At 43.1% G+C, this 19,532-nt stretch overlaps 1 protein-coding gene across 3 annotated transcripts in view; it reads right to left on the reverse strand.

Annotated features, from left to right (window-relative positions):
- ZEB2 (zinc finger E-box binding homeobox 2) overlaps positions 1–19,532 on the reverse strand; it is a 136,171-nt gene that overhangs the window by 114,150 nt on the left and 2,489 nt on the right. For all 3 annotated transcript variants that reach the window (XM_021695910.2, XM_044913639.1, XM_021695911.2), the window contains exon 2: positions 18,954–19,095. In XM_021695910.2, the coding sequence (XP_021551585.1) occupies positions 18,954–19,026 (73 nt within the window). In that variant the 5' untranslated portion in view covers positions 19,027–19,095. The remainder of the gene's footprint in view (positions 1–18,953; positions 19,096–19,532) is intronic.

A 19,532-nucleotide genomic window follows, 5' to 3' on the forward strand; every position in this document is an offset into this window, starting at 1 on the left:
GGGGGGGGGGGGGGGGGGGGGGGGGGGGGGGGGGGGGGGGGGGGAGGTAGGAGCTGGTGAATGCCGAGGGATCACAAGTTAACTGGTGACCTTTCAGTTTCCTCCATTTATAGGTCTCATTTTATTTCTACTTATAATATTAAATGGGAAACAGATTTAAATACGTTAGAAATGACGCCATGCCACTCGGAGCCACCAGCTGAGTTGTCACCTCTAAACTGTGCAGTTCACTTGTGTCCTAAAAGTGATGAGGAAGGGTCATGGGGCCGGGGCGGGGGGTGGTCTGATACCAGGCCTGAAATCAGAGGACAGTCAGATACCATCAGGGACACAGATTGTTCCTTATTTTTTTTGTCTCTCTCCCTGAAATGTCAGGGTTACCCAAAGAATGTCTTCAGAGTGAAATCATTGATTTCTGCCTGAAACACCAAAGAACCATGCAGAATATTTTACATGAGAGAATCTGATTATTCGATTGGTTGGTAAAACAGTTAACTAAACATATTCTTAGGATGAGCTTTATATGGAGAGATCATTTTGCAGAATGCCAAATACAGGGAGGGGATGCTTAAGAAGTCCCCCAAAGTCTCTTTAACTCCACTGGCAGCCAGATATTCAAACCCCATATTCGCCTCGATTAATTATTAAAATATTTTAAATTCACATTGTTCAGACAGTAGGGATAAGCATATGAAAGTTAAATTTTGTCCATTAGAAGGAGATTTTAAAAAGCTTAGTGGTTCTTATTTTAATAATGAAAACATAGTGTAAATAAAAATAATTTTTAAATAGTATCTAAACCACAAATTTACTCATGTACTAACAGAATGTGCCATCAGCATGCTCAAAATACATTAAGTTGATGCTACAATGCTTTATTAGAAAGTTGCATCTTTGTTGGTTAAAAGAAGAGATGGTATTAATAAGCAGAAATTCATTTCTTGTTTCGTGTTTTGGAAAGATTCTTCCTAGCAGTAACTTTATTCACCAGTTTTGGAGGCTTTTAGGTGGAATGATAAAGATATGGTTAAAAATTCTATGGAAAATACTGTCCTATTTGAACTCTCCGGTTCTTTCGTAAACTCTAAAAATAAAACTTCAACCGTTTTATTAGATTAGTTAATAGTCTCTGTATGTCTGTGCTACCTGTTCCGTGAGAAAACTTCCTTCTGGGCCCTATTTTGTTGATGGGAGCGCCACGCAGAAAACCAAACCTACATCAGCCTGAGCGTCAGGTGTACAATTTTGACCCCTGGAAGGATGTTAGGCTTGCAGTTTGTATTGTTACGTTTCCTGATCTAGGTCTAAAATACGTGCAGCATTGCTTTTCGGAAGTAAAAAACTGATGGATCGTGCCTTCCGTGGCAGCATTTGTTCAGCATTTGGTACAAACGGGAGAAAAAGATACAGAATGCATGGATTGATTTTCAAATTACCTCAATATTTTGAAAACATTTTCACCTGCATGCTGAGAATGCTAAGAATGGCAAGGAAGGCAATTGTGCATTTGCACAGCCTCCACTGCATTCATTTATAAATTACCTCATCACTGACTGAAATTAACACTGATTCTTACAGGCAATTTCTCAATTTCCAATGCTAATTACATTTTTTTTACTTTTAAATTCTGTACCACCTGTTTTGGGCAAGACATCTTAGGCAGCGCGACCGCATTTAATCACAATTTTAATTAACCGCCCTGTAGATGTGAAAAAGAAGCAATTATAATGTAGATGAATGATGATTTTTCTGCATTAAATTGTTTTGTTTCCCTGGTATGTTGATTGTAACACAGCACACAAATACAGTAACTGTACAATTTTTTTCTATTGTAATTTAGTAATTGTTTTTGGAAAACCAGTTTGGGAATGAGTGACTTCATCTGTTTACAAATTGATTGATACTGTTCACTCACTGATTGCCGCGGCGTATATTTTGGTATTGCACAGCCTAGCATAAAATATAATTAGAGATGCACAGGCTTTGCAGCACCATTTTGGAATCTGAAAATCAACTGTAACTGAAGTATGTTTTCCTTGAGCATACTAGTATCAGTTGGGGCTGATGAAATGATAATCAAAACAATGGGCTTTCCAATTCCACCACTAGTAGAAACCCTTGGTTTCAATCTGATAGTCTAATATGGTAAGTTTATGAATTACTGCGTACTAGGCCTGGGAGCTGGGGGCTGGCAAGTCTGAAGCTTGCACAACTCACTCAGATCTGTATCACGAGAAGCATACCAAGTGAGGTAAGGAAACAATGATGAAAAATAAAAGAGTTGCTGCTTTGGCAATGGAGAGCTTGTTCCCGACACCCCGGCACAATGCACTGGTGTGTTGTAGCTCTAGCCTATCTCATCTCTACACGGTGATACAATAAGATCACATTCACGCTCCTGGCTTGCAGATACTGATCATGAAAGCCCTACCTCATTGCAGATACATTCAAAGATCTTATTTACGTGAAGCAGAGCTTGTTCTTCACCCGGCTAGGAAGGGGATGGGGGACGGGGGGGAAGACAGCCATCAATAACTGTTTATTTGAAACCTGATGCTGACTGATGGCTAGAAGATGTATGCTTACTATTCTCACATGAATTAGAAATCCCTTCAGGAATGCCCTATACTAACATCACATCCACTCCCAATCTCAGCAAAGTTCTCAGCTAATGCCCTTCATTGGTATCACAGGGCTGGTGTCTCCCTCAAATTATCCAACGAATTGTTCTGAAATGTGCTCACTTGGATGAGCCCTCCGCTAGGCCATTTCTGCTGGCCTGGAAAAAAGGGGAAAAGGCCATGTAAGCAATTGTGGATGTTCAAAGGAAACTATTTACGAGATCTCTTCATCTTCTACTTTGCTTCTTTTTACACTCCATTCCTTAGAAGATCCTAAACCCGGACAGTTCATTAAAAGGTGAGAAGTCATGTTGGTCCTAGCCATACATTTGTTCTAAAACATAGCAAAGATCATGGCTTTACTTAGAGCAATTTACAGATAGAATGTTATGAGTTGGCACAACAAAGCAGATAATGTTGAGCTAGGGGCTGGGGCAGGAGGACTCTTTGGATCAACTTGTATTTGTATGTCTCTTTTATAAACAGTTGCTAACAAAGTATTAATAGAAAACACCAAACCAATGCCAAAGTTTACTTCACATATTAAGTAAGAATCTGCCCCATTAATATATTAAAAGGTCTATTCTTTTGCCAGATTGGAGATTTGCATGTCTAAATCTTGTTCAGGACAATGAGATTGGACACAAAAATCTCCCATGAAACTAAGAGAATAGCCCACATTGACAGCTATGCTCCTAGCAGGATGTCTCTTTCATGTATGATATTACACAAAAACCAGCAATAAAAGCTTATTCCTGCCTAGTCACCCCTATCTGTGTCACCTTCTCTGGCTATGAGAATTATTTGGTATAAATGAGCTTTGAGTAAAACTACTACTGGGAAAAAAAAAAAGGCAATTCATTTCGGTTAGTAAAACAGTCATTGCTATGAAAGTGTGTTTAGGGCAGGTGGAAGTGGGTATGTGTTTTACTCTAGAGATTTAATTTCCAATTTTTAATGCAGTCTCACTGGTTATTAGCAGCAATGCTTTCATACCACTGAATATTTTTCTCTCCTTTGCCACCTTCCTCACCTTCTTCAGAACAGCTCTCGTGAAAGATGTTGTTTTATGAATGGAGGTAAAAATAACCTTGAATATCTCAAATTATAGCCTCTTTACATAATGAAAAGGGAGTGATCTGGCAATAGATTAAAACAAATTTTTTTTCATAAAGTTGTTCCAGCAATACTGCTTATTTGGAAGTTTCTAAAAGTGGTAGCATCTGTGCTCCTGCTGGGACAGGATGTCATCCCACAAACCTTTCTACGAGCAGTTTGTCTTGGAGAGAAAAATAAAGTACCTGATCCCGGCCTTAGTCAGTCTTAGCTCCCCGTATTTTCACACTCTGACCCACTGCGCGTTCCTTCGAGCAGAGAGCTGCTTCCCATGGCTACCTCCTCAATATAAACTTGCTAACTAATCTCTCAGCAAACACTTGAAGCAAACCTGAAGGGAGGAAAAAGAGGCAGAGGGGGATCAAAAAACCCCCGGCACAGATAAAGCTCAAGACACAGTCAACGGGACACTGGAATCTAAATTTAGTACGAAACTTAACTTTTCTTTTGAAGAGCTAGTTGTTGTCTATGGAACAGGGATTTTTATAACAATTATATTCTTCTTAAATCTCAATCCTAATTCTCCTGCTGTCCGTTAAAAAGGACTCATTTGAACACAAACTCCCTCGATCCTTTTTTTTTTTTTTTTTCCTTGCTGGTAGCAATGTGCCTACCCTTACAGGTATTTGTAAATCGTTCCTTTTATAACAGAATATCTTTTTAATAATGTATCTTTTAAAAAGTCTACTCAGACTGCATACGCACACGGTAACTTTTCCTTAGGAATTTATGCGAGAATCCACATTTGAAATAAATAATGACTTTCAACCCATGATCAAAGAAAAATAAATCTTTTACCCTAATAAGACTTTTTAAGACTGGAATCCCCTTTTTAAATGGATAACAGTTAAAGGGCTACTGGCAATCTCTTTATTTCCAAAGCTGTGTTTTAACGTTGGCTACGTGTAAACTGCAGGAGCAAATGAACCCTAGGGTCTTCGAAGTTAAAGCTTTTAAAATAAAGTTGGTACGTAGTATTTGAAAACATATTGTTTGGAATTTGAGTTTTAATATCTAGGAATAAACAGAGCATTAAATCAAGCAAAACTGTGACAAGGCCAATATGCACATGGACGATGCCAGGAAGGCATCTTCAGCCCTTTGTTCACAGCTTAACAAAACTGTGCCGTCACACCACTTTAGTTCAACAGTGCCTGTCGAATGGGCATCAGCAGATCAGCCAATGCCTGTCATACACAGAGCCTGAAGATGGTTTGAAAGCAAGGGCTTATTCGACCCCCAAGTCTAGTTGGAAAGTGGCAAGGATTTTAAATCATCTAGTAAAGACACCAACACCCACCCCTCCTGCAAAGGTAGAAGAGATGAGAAAGGATGAGAAAAAAATATTGCTCTCAAGAAATAAACATAAAGGATGGGGGGAAAAAAACGTACTCAGGCAAAGAGAGCACTTTTCATATTTGTGTTCTTTGTTAGAGCAATCATAAAAGTTTCGTAATCATAGATTTTTTCTTAAAGTGACAATCCCAATACTGAAATAGAAGTTTAATGTCATCGCTCTTTTAAGATTTTCCCATCTATTTTTGGCCTTTAAACAATTGAATAAATGTTCTTATGTTATCAGGATAGGAGGGTGTTATTTGACAAAGGGAACTTGCCACCCCATGTTATTCAAAGGAGTATCTCTTTAAATGTATTTTTTGCTACGTGGCTGTTTTTGTTGACAAAAGTGCACTAACTTTTGAATTGACAGTCTCCTGAGCTCTGGTCTCTGTGAACATTTAATCTGCTCCCAACCAGAAACCCGAGAAGACAAACCTGGTAAAGAGAAGGGTTGTTAACTTTCCTACAAGTTAACAATTCAAAAAAAAAAAAACAACAACAACAACAAAAAAAACCCAAACCGCCTTATTTTCCTCCTATAACACTGATCATGAGATTTGGCTTTCAAGCTTTAGTAAGTGCTGAGGAGGTGCCTCAGAACTTTGCTCCTGTTTAATTAAGTGTGCCCACTCCTCTTTAGGCATCCAATCAGATGAAATGAGAGTGAAACCCCCCCCCCCCCCAAGCAGGACTGGTGAGCCCTAGTGGTAAGAATTAGCTGAAGGTGTTCTGAATCTCCCGACCTTTCAAGTTCCTCCAGGATACATTGCTCCTGAGATCTGTACAGGAGTTGAGATTTCCCTTACACGAAAGTTGAAAAGCTCTCGCTCTCAACCTCCCCACCCCACAACCCTCCCCCCACCACCACCTCGGTCTTTCACTCTGCTACTGTCAGTTTGCTGCCTGTTCTTTAGCTGTCTCTTTTCCAGTCCCTACCCTGTCAGTTTCTGGCCTGCCAATTTCAACTTGAAGCTTGACTGGGCTGATTTGATGCAAATACCTCCAGGGAAAACCCTGAAACTGATGAACAGTTATGTCAAGTCGATTTTGCACCATCGGGAAAAGGTAACCTCTGAGAGAAAAAAAACAACAAGGTTAAAGAGACAAGGGCTTTTCACGTGTAATACCTCTGCTGCACATCTCGTTCACTGTTTACCATCCCTCAGAAATTGTAACTGTCAGAATTAGTCCTAATTGCAGATGCGAAAGCTGCCATTATAATAAAAACAGAGGCAGTGCAGGCATTAAATGTAGCAGCCTAATTTGTGAGACTACAGAAAAGGTAGAGTAAATGAATATTTCATTACTTTAATTACCAGGGACTACTCTTTTCTTGCTGTCTTATGATAAGTGTTGCTGTAACTAGCAACAGCAAACATCCACTAAAACATAAAGTGCAATAATCGTCCTGCTGTCAGGATCACCGCTTTAAAATACGAGCCGGGAAAAAATATAATGGTTTATCTATTTCTTAGAGATTGCAGAAGTAGAAGATGGAAATTCATTTAATGTCAGGGGAAGAAAAAAAGCACACACAAAGGCACCAGTAAACAGGTTTTAGTCAGAGAATAATGGCTCCAAGAGAGAGAAGGAAAAAAAAAAATCAGTTGGCTATACATTTGAAGTGTTAGCCCTAAAAGAACGTTGGAAAGTGAAAAGTAGGAGGTAATAGTGTTTGGATTTTTTAAGGCAAAATTTTGTTTTGTGTTGCACAACATAATTGCTTGAACATTAAAAAAATAAAACTCCAGTGACTGGGGGAAAGACAAGAGGAAAGCAAGTGGTTTTCAAATGATTAGGCAAAGGTGGAAAAAGTTCAAGTTGGCAAAAGTTTAGAAGCTCAGTCCAGTTCCACTTAAAAAAGACTAGATAAAGCCTGCCAGAAAAAGACTTTGCCTGTAGTTTCATAGTACTGATTCAAAGATTTGGGAAGTATCAATAATTACTCACCACTGACACCTTGGAAAGCCCTGGGCATCTCTCTATAAATGTCAATTTCAGGTAAAGGGGCAAAGCAAAAGTGGGGAGGTGGCTGGATTGTGGGAGGGAGAGGTGGGCCTGGGAGTGGGGGGGGGGCTGGTTGAGGAGGTTGCTGAGACTGGTTGAAGCCAGCCTGTCTCTGCATTTATCACTTTGTCCCAGAGGAGGTGTTTGTTCAACATAGCAGTTTGACAGCACAAAAACACTGTGGCCAGAAGCCCTATCAAAGAACCTACTGACACATATCATTTGTGGTCTTGGTTTCACAGGGTAAGGATACCTCACACTTTATCTGCACAAGTATAAAACTCCACACATTTCTAAGTGTTCAGTATAGTTTAATCCCCTCCCTTTTTCTTCCCTTTTAAATATTATAAACACTACTTTAAAATCATCTTTATCCAGGACTCCTGAATGCTATTTTAAAAACCATAATAATTTGCAATCAAGTTAGCATAATCCACGTTAAGGCTGGTAATATTGAAGGAATACGGCGGGGGGGCAAGGGAGAAGGGGGAACAGTTTAAAAACACAAAGCTTGTAATTTATCCTAAATAACACACTTAAAGTTGAGATTAATAGATGCAAGTAACTTTTGTAAGAATCATGTGGCACAGGGAACACTTTTTTTTTCTTACAATAAATCCTACTAAACAGGGGTCTACATTAATTCTTCACCTCTATTTTCATTTGAATATATTTCATTCACGAGCTGTATGATTGTAGTGAAAGTCAGAGAGGAAAAGTCTCAGAGTTGGGGTTCTAGGGTGTATTTGTGTATGTGGGCACGTGGAATATGTGCATATGGGCTGTATTTAGTTTTTAAATTCCCATTAGCAGAGCAAAGGTGATGGGAAATCTTTAGAGGACAACCATTTTGCTTAGAGATTTTTCCCTTTTAATGGATCTATTTATTATGAAAACACAGCTTACTGAGTTCTTTATATATAAACCTCACCTCTTAAAACTGAGAAATCTCATGATGTGAAACACTTCCATTGATGTGCTTTGTGTCTAAAATAGAAACTTAGGTACTTCCAAGAATAGGCAAATTGCAAAGTTTCTTTGATTACAGTTACTCAGATATACAAGACAATATAAATACAATTTAAACTAAGAAACAGTGATGTCTATATATTACATTACAGATCACTTGGGCACTGAATTCCTTGAAATTTACTCATCTGTTCAGGACAGAGAAAAAAATCTCAGATCTTAAATAGAATGCTATCTTCCTCTGTTGACCTATTATTGATTGCTTATTTTTAGGAGGGAATGTCTATCACCTTGTCAGGAGTACATTTCTTTCCTATTGTTGATTATAAAAAGAAATATGAAATAAAACAAAGAACAAAAATCACTATATTGTCATATTAACAACCTAACTAGTGAAAAGGAATCCATTACATTTTTTAAATGTAGAATATGTTTTGACTTTTTGTCATGCGAAGTCATTAGTGACAATGACCTGTTGCCAGAAGAATGTAGTCATTTACCTCTATCACCTGAGATTATTTAAAAATGTTTCCACCGTATCGTTGTGACTTAAAAACACACCTTCATATATTTGCTCTTATGATAAAGTTAGCTAAACTGACCAGGTCTGCGTTTGTCATTTGCTTGAAAGAGTATCTTCACTTAAGTGGGATTTAAAACCTTAACTTCGAAACAGTCGAGTTCAGAATTAGGTCTCCTCCAGTTTAAAGCAGAGTATGTGTGGGTTCAAGTTGAAATAACACACGGCAACCCAGAAAAATGAAGAATAACTAAAAACAGATTAGATACAATAGAACATGATGTTTAATCCCATAGATTATAGGAAAAACTATCTGGAGTCCTAATTTTTACAGTAATCTTTTTTAAAAAAGGAAAGGTAACTTAAATATGTATACTAACATTTCAATATTGCCTTTCAATTCTCCCACTTACTTCAGATCTCATCCCCTCAACTAGCTTACTAATAGACCTAAGTTTGTAAAAAAAAAATCATAAATCATTATGACGATTACATTCCTCAATTGAAAAATGAAAGCAAAGTTCAATCAGATCCTTCTCGAAATGTTTGCTTCCCTTACATCCCTCACGTGTCCCCACTGCTTGCTCTTCCAAAGTCTGGTTTTCGGAAGCCCGTTATTAATTTCTAACCCAGACTGCAGCACCCACTGTAATGTACTTGGCTTTATTAGCTATCATATGTTCCTGGGTCACAAACACAGAATATCTGATGAAACATTGATCATCTTCCTTCTCTTTTCAGCTCCTCTAACTTTCCTGTCAGGAGCCTGAAAAAATATGCACAGTTACTGTTGCTGAGGGGAGACAAAGTTTAACTTCTGGGTTGGCAATTGGAGAATAATTCATGAGCAGATTTCTAGCAAATGATATGATTTGCTAAATTTTGGTCTTTGATTTATATTTATGTACTCCTGCTACTGTTAAGGTTTTGCCAACCTCAATTAGATCATGAATGAGATCATTTTAATTCAGCCCCCAAACTGTGACCTGACCATGGTCTGAAAGTGTTCAAAAAGTAATTTTAAGCCTCCCTTTGATTTGAAAAGGAATACTGCATGCTTGGTCGTTCATACAAATAACATAAAACTTAATTATTGGATGATTTGGCAGAGGACCTTCTTGCCAAACAACAGTCAATGCCAGCTACTGTGATACTGGCGATACCCAGGCCCCCGAGCACACAGCCCCCTGTATACAGCATTTGTTCATTGTGTCTCAGGGCAAGATGCTTTCAAATAGGATTCGTGGAGCTGGGAGGCAGGGTGCAACTCGAAGGGTGTACCGTATTTATAACTCCAGTTAAAAAATGCTGTCTCACCTAGAAGGGAAGTAGATCTGCGCTGTCAAATCACCAGGAGGCTGTGACAAAGGGAGCTTGCAGCCTGACACACGGTGTAACAACATAGCAAACACCTTTAATCCTGTCATGTCTCATACCCTTTACTTTCTCACACGTTTGTGGCTGCTTGAACGTTGACACCTACACTCTTTTTCAAAACTAAATAAGGCAATCTTATTTAAGCCCGAATGCAACACCTGTAAAGTTATTCTTGTGCCCGGCAAAAAATAACCATTAACTCCTTCCTCTTATAAATGTCTCCCTGCTTGCTTTGGCAAGTCTTAAGTTGGTAACAGTGGGCCTGAGGCCCTGCCTCTGAGGTTCACATGACCTTCCAAGCTCCGAAAGATAGGCAACACTTCCCCCTTGAAAAGATGCGGGGGCTGTGATAATGTCACTGTCCCAACTGGCCTCTTATAGCTTTTTGAGCTGAAGCCCCTTTCTTCATCACAAACTCCTGGTGTCTTTTATAGTAAGGAGAGAGGCCCCAGCTGCTTTATTCCCTCTAGCTACCATGGTCTAATATTTTAAAAGCTGGAAATGAAAATAGCTTTTCTAAAGATATTTCCTGGAATTTTTAATGTGCTGCCTTGATTCCTTTTTTTTTTTTTCTTGCCAATTATAAACCACCATTTGGAGGGCTTATGAGCAATGTAAGTCCACCTCATCTAATTAAACCACATTGTTTTAAAAGCTTGAACAGTTTTCATGTCTATAAGACTTGTCTGAATAATAAACTGCTAGCTAGAACCAGAATTCTGGGTGTCTTTGGAGAGCCAGGATTTTATCTGCTGAGTGCAAAGGGCCAGGCATTCAAAGAGTTAAAGAGTGTTCCCGCATTGCTGGGTAGGTTAATATCACAGCTGCCTGGTAAAGCATTATCCCGGTACCTCACTTAACAAAAGCCTCCTTTTGCAAACAGACTCCCACTTTCTCCCCAAGTGTCCAAAGGTGTTTACTGAAGTAAATCTGCCTAAATCCTTCATTGCTTGGGTCATGGGGGTGGATAGGAGGGGTGGAAGGTGTAGGGATAATCTCTTTTTGTAAATTCTGTAAATCTTCTGGGAAAAAGAAAAAAAAATCAGGAATCTGTGTCACATGCTCGTGTACAACTTCTAATATCTCCGCTAGTTTTACTCTTATAAGTGAAATCCGCACAATGGCCATCAGAAAAGCCCCCATTTCCAATTATTCACTCTGCTGTTTGAAGCGATTGCACTTCTAAACTTGTGTGTGTGTGCGCGCTCGCGCGCGCGCGCGCGCGCACGCGCATTATGGGCTTAATCTAATGTTGAAAAACTGTTGGTATCTAAAAGTGGTTTCAGAAAGGAAAAAAAAAAAGACAAGACAGTTTAGGAGCAAGATAATGTAGCTGAAAAGTTGTCACGAGAGGTTTCTGCTCTTGCTGTGGTCTCATTCCGATACCATTAACTGCATGTTACTTTTGAATGTTGAAAATGGAGGCAAATAACACAGTAAAACCTGACAGGTCCGCCTGCGAGGGTTTAAACAGTTCCCAGTAAGAAGGAGCCCTTGAGGCATAAACTTTCTCTCTGAGGAGAACATGAATACCACCAACCCCTCCCTACAAATCTTGAAGCATCCAGTTTGAGATACAAAAAGGCTGTCATCTCACAAATGTTAAACATACTAAAAAAATCTGAAAAAAAAGTATGGAGAAGGTGTGAAAAACGTGGCACTTTACAGCCCTCAAAGCTTTTTAAAATAGAACAACTTTTCCCCCTAAAATTCTTTTCAGAGAATTTTTTTTTTTCCTTTTTGGCTCATTTGAGAGTTTCTTTCTTGGCTTTTTTCCCCTTTCATTTGAAAATATGAATTATCATAAAAAGTCAGGGGAAAAAATGGGAAAGTCTTTTCCAGTTTTCCTGAAGATTTATCAGTGTGTTCAGGCTGGGTGTAAGCACTTCTCCCTTTTTCTCTGGGCCAGACACCCATCACTGAAACCAGAACGGGGTCTTGGGAGACTTTATCCTTTCTCTCCTCCAGAGCAGTCTCCAGCTGCGGCAACTGCCCCCCCCCCCCCCCCCCCCCCCCAAGTGCCCTCACCTCCCTGGTCTGATGATAAACAATAAGTAAAGCCAAATAGTAGGCAGCACTTGAGAGTGGGAAGTCCACACACCTGACCCCAAGTCTAACAGGCTTCTGAGGGAGAATTTGATCCCTCTCTGACACTTTTTACCTCAAGTGTTGAGCGGGTGGCCATGAATAGTACAGACATGCCATCTTGTAACACTATATGCCTGTCAGGAGGGACAGGGCCTGGTCAAGCATCAACTATATAAGGCTGGTAACTAGGGAAAGCCCAACAAACAGCCACAAACACCTAAGTTATTTTACTCAGCTACTACCCTCTGCCTCTCTCCTCTTCTCTCTCCTCTCTCCTCTCTCTCTCTCTCTCTCTTTCTTTTCATCTTGGCTTTCTGTGGCAGAATGCAAATGGAGCCTGCCGGCGGTGAAAGGGCTGAATTGTGATTAAGAAGAAGAAGAGCTCCTTTCTTTGTTCTCCCCTCAGGGGATGTTTACTGGGAGAGACACAGCGGATCAGATATGAAAGGCATTCAGGTCAGCATTGATGTGAGCGAAAGTGAAATCATACCTAAGGCATTCAAAAGACCGCCGTGTCAGGGGTTCAGCTAACGGTGCAGCTACTGTGCGTGTCTTCCCGGAGAGGCAAAAATCTTTTCACAGACTGGCAATTTTTTCTCCCTAATTCACTACAAAATTATAAAAGTTTCCCCACCCTATTTATCTCCTACCAGATGACACAAGAGTTAGTATTTTCTCTCCTTATGGACCACACGCGAAATTAGACCAACTTCTAATAACTGTATTACCTTAGTGAACCAGCAAGGCACCATCTGAACTGTGAAATCTTTCTTTTTTAAGCAGATGTATTCATGTGTGATACATATATGCATAATATGTAGGGGAGAACTGAATGAAGAGAAAAGCCAAAAGCACACACATGGATGGCTTTTCCTCTCACTTTTCTCAGAGGAAACACAAGACAACACACACACGCGCGCGCACACGGGCACACACACATAGTATAAAAACAGTACAGAACACCTTAAAACGAAATTCTTTATTTACTTTGTAACTACTAGTTACACTTTTCCTGAGAGTTTTCACTCTGACAGGACTGTCACCCAAGATAAAAGTATTTGGCACATAGCTATTAAGGCAAAGACTTCCATAGAGTCTGCTGATTATTACTGCTTTCCTTTTAAAAAATGCTGCATGAAGAAATACTTGGATCTTACTTTTTAAAAGTTTACACTCCCCACAGCCCAAATAGTCATTCAATAGATTTTCCAAGTGGTAAGCTGATGCTGTTGGTATAAACAGAGCTATGTAAGTATATACAAAATTCACAAATCACAGCAAACATACAAATAATAGGGAGGTGCCTAGATGTTTCAAGGCTTAAAAATGAAAAGGAAAATCACATTTCATCTTCTGATTGCTAAAGAAAGAAAAGAAATGGGGGGGGGGGAATAGGGCTATATTTATTGGTTTTAAATCATCCTTCCCTCTGCTCTGCATTATTTTTTTCAACCTTCACATCTTGGCTAAAAAGCATATTTGGGCTTATGTTAACATCTGCTTTTGTGGTGACATTTAATTCTGTATATTTTCAACTAGTGTTTCTGCATCACAGATTTTCCTCCTTTATCTCTTTGCTCTAAAAAGACAACCAAAGAGCAATCAAAAAGGTGTCTGACTTGGCCATTCAGACAATTGCCCCCTTGTGGGAATGCGGGAATGAATGGTACAGTGGACACCCCAGCACCATTGACGTTATAAACATGTAAATGAAACACATTAGGGCAGACAATCAATTGTCTGTGAGCATTGCAAACCTGCACTCCCTCTCTCTGTGACAGGCACAAAATAGTGTCTACCTTGGGAAGCCACGGTGCTGGAGAGGAAAAGGACAAAGAGTTCCCTTTCACACAGAAGAAAATGCACCTTAAAAGCCTTGGAAGAATGCAGATGACAAAAACTGTTGTAAGGAAAAGAATCTCCCACATCTTAGAAGAAACGCGGCACTGCTAGAGAGCTAACAACACCGCCCTTTCCTACCTTCTGGGTAGACATACATTTCTCCAAGGAAATATTCTTAATACGGCATTAGGGTGTTTGATAACCTCTTGGAATTTTCTTTACTTTGAGCAAATTAAGCAAGCAAGAAAGGAAGCATCGGATACATATGACATAGCAGTTTAGCAGGGAACTTTAATCTTGGCTTTATTCGTATTTGGAAATAAATGCTTAAAGACGTGAATTTATTTTTATTTGGCAACAGAGTAACAATGTAAAGTTTAAAATCCTTAGCCCACCCTTACCCCTGGTGGAGCATCACATTATGGGTGCCAGCAGACTAGTGGCTCTGCTACGAAGGAAGGCATGTTCTACCCCAACTGACTTAGTGTTTCCAAACCGAAATAAAACAAATAGATCAACCTAGATACACAGCCCCCAGTCTTGTGTGTGTGTAGCGTGACGAAACTTGCAGAAGCTCTCCACAGAGAGAAAAGGATGGAGATGGATATCTTTGGAGCGCCCTCAGAACTGGTACCTGCCACACAAACTGCCTCTGAGTGCTTTGAGAATCAGCAAAATAGGCTCCCTATAAACTCATCAACTTTATGAAGAAAGCTACTTGCAAAAGATTTCTCCACTTGCAAAGATAACGAAGTCTGAAGCGACTGTAATCCGAAGGAAACTTCCCTGCCTCAGTGTGTACTAAGGGGCTCTGACTCCGGGCTGCCCCATCCCAACTTCACCTCTCGGAGAGGAGAGTCAGGAGCCACATCCTGAAGAAGGGGCAGAATGCATTTCTTGTCCTTTTTATGTAAGCATCTCTGAAACGGAAGCAACTTCTCCGTCCTCTAAGCATCACCACCAGCGCCTCCACTCCCTTTAAGGAAGTGGTAAGGAGAGAGGGCTTATCTTAAAAAAGGATAATCATGTCTGCTCATCTGCTTGTTTCTCCCCTAGGGTCCAGAGCCCTGAACACATCCAACTTTATCCCTTTTCTTTTATCACTGGAAATCAGAGACCAAAGGCATTTGTAAAAATCTTCCCCACTCCCCCCACACAATCCCCAACCCTTTAGTGAAAGTTTGTAGAAAAATCAAATTTAACTTTTCTGTCTTTCTTCCATTTCCCTTTCCCCTCCACTCCGAATTCAGTTTTCATCTAAAAGACAACTTCATTCCCTTTTCTGAAACAAGCAGTTTCCGGGTTTGATTTTGGTTACAACCTGCACGTATGTGTGCGATTTTTCAGAGGCTGATGCTGGAAGGCAATGGGCTGGGGAGGCTGGCCCATCTTCCCAGAATCCACAGGATGCCGGAGGGAAGCAGGAGCATCCCCAGGAGCCGAGCCCGAATCAAGGGGCTAAAGCAACAAACTTTGCAAGTTACAACCGGGCCCGCCAGTGGCAGGCAACAGCCGGGCATCTCCCCGCTCCAAGTGCTCATTTCTGACTCCAAGGCTGTGTGGAGATAGTGGGGTATAATCAGGGGAATGGAAAAGGGGGGGGGCTGGGTTTTCCCCCTCTCTCCAGCTTCAGTGAAAGTGTTACAAAGTGAGTCAGGCGACTGAAGATCATCTGACTGAACTTTCTTGAAACCGACACACATTCTTGTCTGCCGGCAACTTGCTTTTTGCCTCCTTCCCCCTCACCCCTCTCCCCCTTTCCTCCTGCACATCTTACTTTCTGGGAAGAGATTTCATCCTTTCCATGTGGGGGAAAGGGGACTGTCAGCTATGGATTAACTTGGCCCTGGCACTGTCTTTGCCAAGCATCTTGCTGGTCTGAGAATCTTGAAGGCTGGGTTTTAGATTCTTGTTTCTCTCTTTGCACATTTATTTCCCTCAAACTGCCTCCTTCTCCTTGGCTTTTTAATAATTGTATACAGCATCGTCTTCTAACCCACATTCTTGACCAGCCTTTCAAACACACACACACACACACACACACACAGAGACACAACTGCTTTACATGTTTTTTCTTCTTGTCGCCTTTCTCTATATATACATTGTTGACTTCATTAAAATTATATAAAGTGCCATTCTAGTTTCCTGGATGACCATTTTTCTTTTTCTTTTTCTTGCAGCTTCTTACTTCTGTGATTAGTATTGCCATTATTCCTTTCCAGGAATTTCTATATGATTTTGATAAGCATCATCATATTTAGTGTTATCAGCAAAGACACAAGCTCAAAAGTGACATCTTTTCCATGAATCCAGGAAAGAAGAAAAATCCACTCAGTTCAGATAAATCCTGGCAATCCCCAAAGGGAAAGGCATTGGATATGTGCTTGATGAGAAAGAAAATGAAAAAGGGGGAAGAAAACTCTTCTACCTGCTTCTCAAAACCAGGGCATTGCTCAGTCAGATTAAACCTGAAGAAAAACACTGACAAGTAACCAATTCACAGCATGTTTTTCACAGATTATTTGGAAAAAGAGACAGGTAATAGTCAAAGTTAGAGAAGCTGTAAGCAATGGACAGGCTTGTTGTTAAGTGTGCAAGGTCTGAGGTAAATGCCTTAAAAAATGTGCAATTCAACTTTCCATTTCGGAGTGTTGAGGCTTCTCCCAAGTTAGTGGCTGGGCGGAGGGGAAATGGTTGCGGGGTCCATGGCTGAGCACCTCCCTGGCACTCTGTTTCACCTGTGAAGCCCCCAGCAGGCCTCCCTCTCCACCAACCCCACCCCTCAGGGTTCCCAGGGAGCTTGGAGCCTTCTCTTTCCCCAGACCTGGGCTCTGGCCTGACCTCACTGCCGGGGCCAGGCTGGTCAGCAGTGGCAAAATCCCGAAGGGGGTGGGAGGAGGCAGGAAAGCAGAAACAAACATTCTAAATAGTCTCTTCTGCAAAAGAACACTTCTGGGAACCTTGCTTTATATCTCTTTCTCTTTTTTTTCTCTCTCTCTCTCAAAAAAAATGACTGTTTAACATAAGAAAAAAAAAGCCTCCTTGACACAAAGCTTTTGTTATCCAGTTGATCAGCACCGTGCTTTAGATACTTGTAAGGGGGGGGGGGAAAGCCCCACAACAGACATTGATTTTAGAAAATCAATAACCAACATTTAATAAAAGGAACAGAGGAAACACAAGAGAGGAGAGGGGGACATTAGGTATAATTTTAGTGTCTACTAAATTACCCAGAGATGGGGAAGGGGAGGTCTCCTGTGTAAGGACCACCTTAAATAATGCCAGATTGCAGAATGAAGAAAAAAATTGAATTAAGGGAGAGAGACAGAGAGACAGAGACAGAGAGAGAGGGAGAAAGAGAGGAGAGACTGACTTAAAAAGAGGCAGCCTCAACTGGATCTTGGGGAAGCAGCTCGGAATATATTATTGTACTTTTTTTTTTTTTTTTGTAATACTAAGCCAAGCAAATAGATCAAAGGCAGCACAAAGGGAAAAGGCAGGATAACGTAACGAACAGTTTCTGACCAAAATTCCTCTATCACTCCCCCATATGGCTCGACACCTCCACCACAACAAGCAAAAGATACACACACACACACACACACACACACACAACACACAACCTAGAGAGACAGAGACAGAGAAGCATCATTTGTCTCTAATCAAAATTCTCTCGTCTTTGTGTTTTCTCTCTCTCCAGCACCCCACACTGCGCCCCCAGCCGCCCCCTCCCTGCGCCGCGCAGCTCCGGGGCAGGCCGGGGGCGCGCACAATTGTCCTCTCTAGAGGAAAGTTGCTCCAAGTGGGCCGGGCGGTCCCCGCGAGGTGCGGGCTGGATTTGCGGGAGGCCGGAGGCCGGGCCGGCGCCGCGTCCCCACGTCCAGCTCAGGAGCGTCAACGCGGCCCCGTGCCGGGTGATCAAGCTGAGATCGAGGGGAGCGAGAAGTTTCCTTTCCCAGTCTGAGCTGGCGCTACTTCGCTTGTTTGTTTTGGGGGGTTGGTTTTTCTTTTTAAACTCAGTATCCTCTGTCAGCTCCCCCCCAGCACCCTCTCTGGTCCCCAGCTCTCTCCCCTCCCCCAGGCGCCTTCTGCGCTCTTGCCAATCACTTTTCTCTTTTATTCCCACGATTTTGTTCGGGGGTAATACCTAGGGGGGTCGATCTCTGTCTGTTTCTCTCTCTTTCCTTTACTTCATCCCTTCTCTGCCTCTCGCCAAGACAGACCTTATTAACAGTCACCCTTTTAATCTCCCACCTCTGGTCTGTGTGTCCCCCTCGCACCCCCATCTCCTTCCTCCTTCCTGACTCAGCTTGGATAACGGGCTCCTCCTGACCATGTAGAAACTGCCCAGAAAAGTCTCCCTGCTCTCTTCGACCCCTCCAGTCCCCGGCGTGGGGCCAGAGCTCGCTGGAGAGGAGCCACCCACCCCCGAGCCCGCACGGACCCTGCCGGACCCCGCGCAGGGCCGGCCGAGTCCCTCCCACCCGAGGTCCGGGCGCGCCCGGCCGGGCCCCGTTGCTCGCGGACCGTTACTTGGCGTACGGAGAGGCGGCCGCGAGACTCCGGCAAGAAACTTTAAGCCGTGCGGAGGCACAGCCCCAGGCCCCCTCTCCCGCCCTCGCAGTTCCTCTGCCACCCCCGCCCCCGCCCCGGGATCCTGCACGACCCGGCGCCCGGGCCCCCGCCCTGCCCTTGCCGGACACTCCCGCAGCCCGGCCGGGGACCCGGCGGACCGGGCGCTAGCGGAGCGAAAGGCGGAGGCAGCGGGAGGGCGGAGGCGGGGGCACGAGGGGGCGGCGGGGGTGGGGGCGCGGGGCCCCCGCCGGACCCCAGCGCTCTGAGCCCCCCGGCGCCCCCCGCTCACTTTGCCCGGCACTTCCCCAACTCCCCGGGTCCAGCCGCCGCGCGCGCAGGGCTCCGGCGCCGGCCACGGAGAGAGGCTCGCCCGCGAGCCCTGGGCGCCGCCGCCGCCGCCGCCGCCGCCTCGGTTCCCTTTCCCTTTCCCCCTCCTTCTCCCTGGGTCTCTGAGCCGCGGAGTGGCCCGGAAAAGTTTGGTTCGGGCCGCTTCTTACCGTTTTTCCTCCTGGGATTGGCTTGTTTGCGCCTCTTGCACCGGGGGCCATCCGCCATGATCGGCTGCTTCATTGATAAGAGCGGATCAGATGGCAGTTCGCATGGACTCGGCGCCCTGCTTCGGCAGCACGCAGGCTCGATCTAGCAACCAAACACAGCGACAATGTGGGCATCGCCCGCGCCCATTGAAACGCGCGCGGGCCGCCCAGGGGAGCCGGGCCAGGGCCCCGGCGAGCACCCATCCGCGCCCCCCAACGCCAAAGCGAAACTTCGGCGGCCCCCTCCCCGCCCCCTACCCCCAGCCTTGGCCCCGAGGCGCTTTGTGTTTGTTACTGTTTGGTGTGTTGCACCCGCGAGGGGATCAGAGAGACAAGAATTACATCTTCAAAATGAGTCATAACTCCTGACCGTATGAGGGAATGCACACGGCGGTACAGTAAGGCTGCTTGACTCAGGGCTAGGCGGACCCTTTCCTCGGAAAAGTCCTCAGCCCGGCTCGGGAACTTGGGGTGAGGCGAGGCTTTCTTTCACTCTCATCTTGTCTCACCCCCCCCCCCAACCCCATTCCCCAGAGGAAA

This window comes from Neomonachus schauinslandi, chromosome 3, assembly GCF_002201575.2.
Source record: "Neomonachus schauinslandi chromosome 3, ASM220157v2, whole genome shotgun sequence".
Lineage (NCBI taxonomy): Eukaryota > Metazoa > Chordata > Mammalia > Carnivora > Phocidae > Neomonachus > Neomonachus schauinslandi.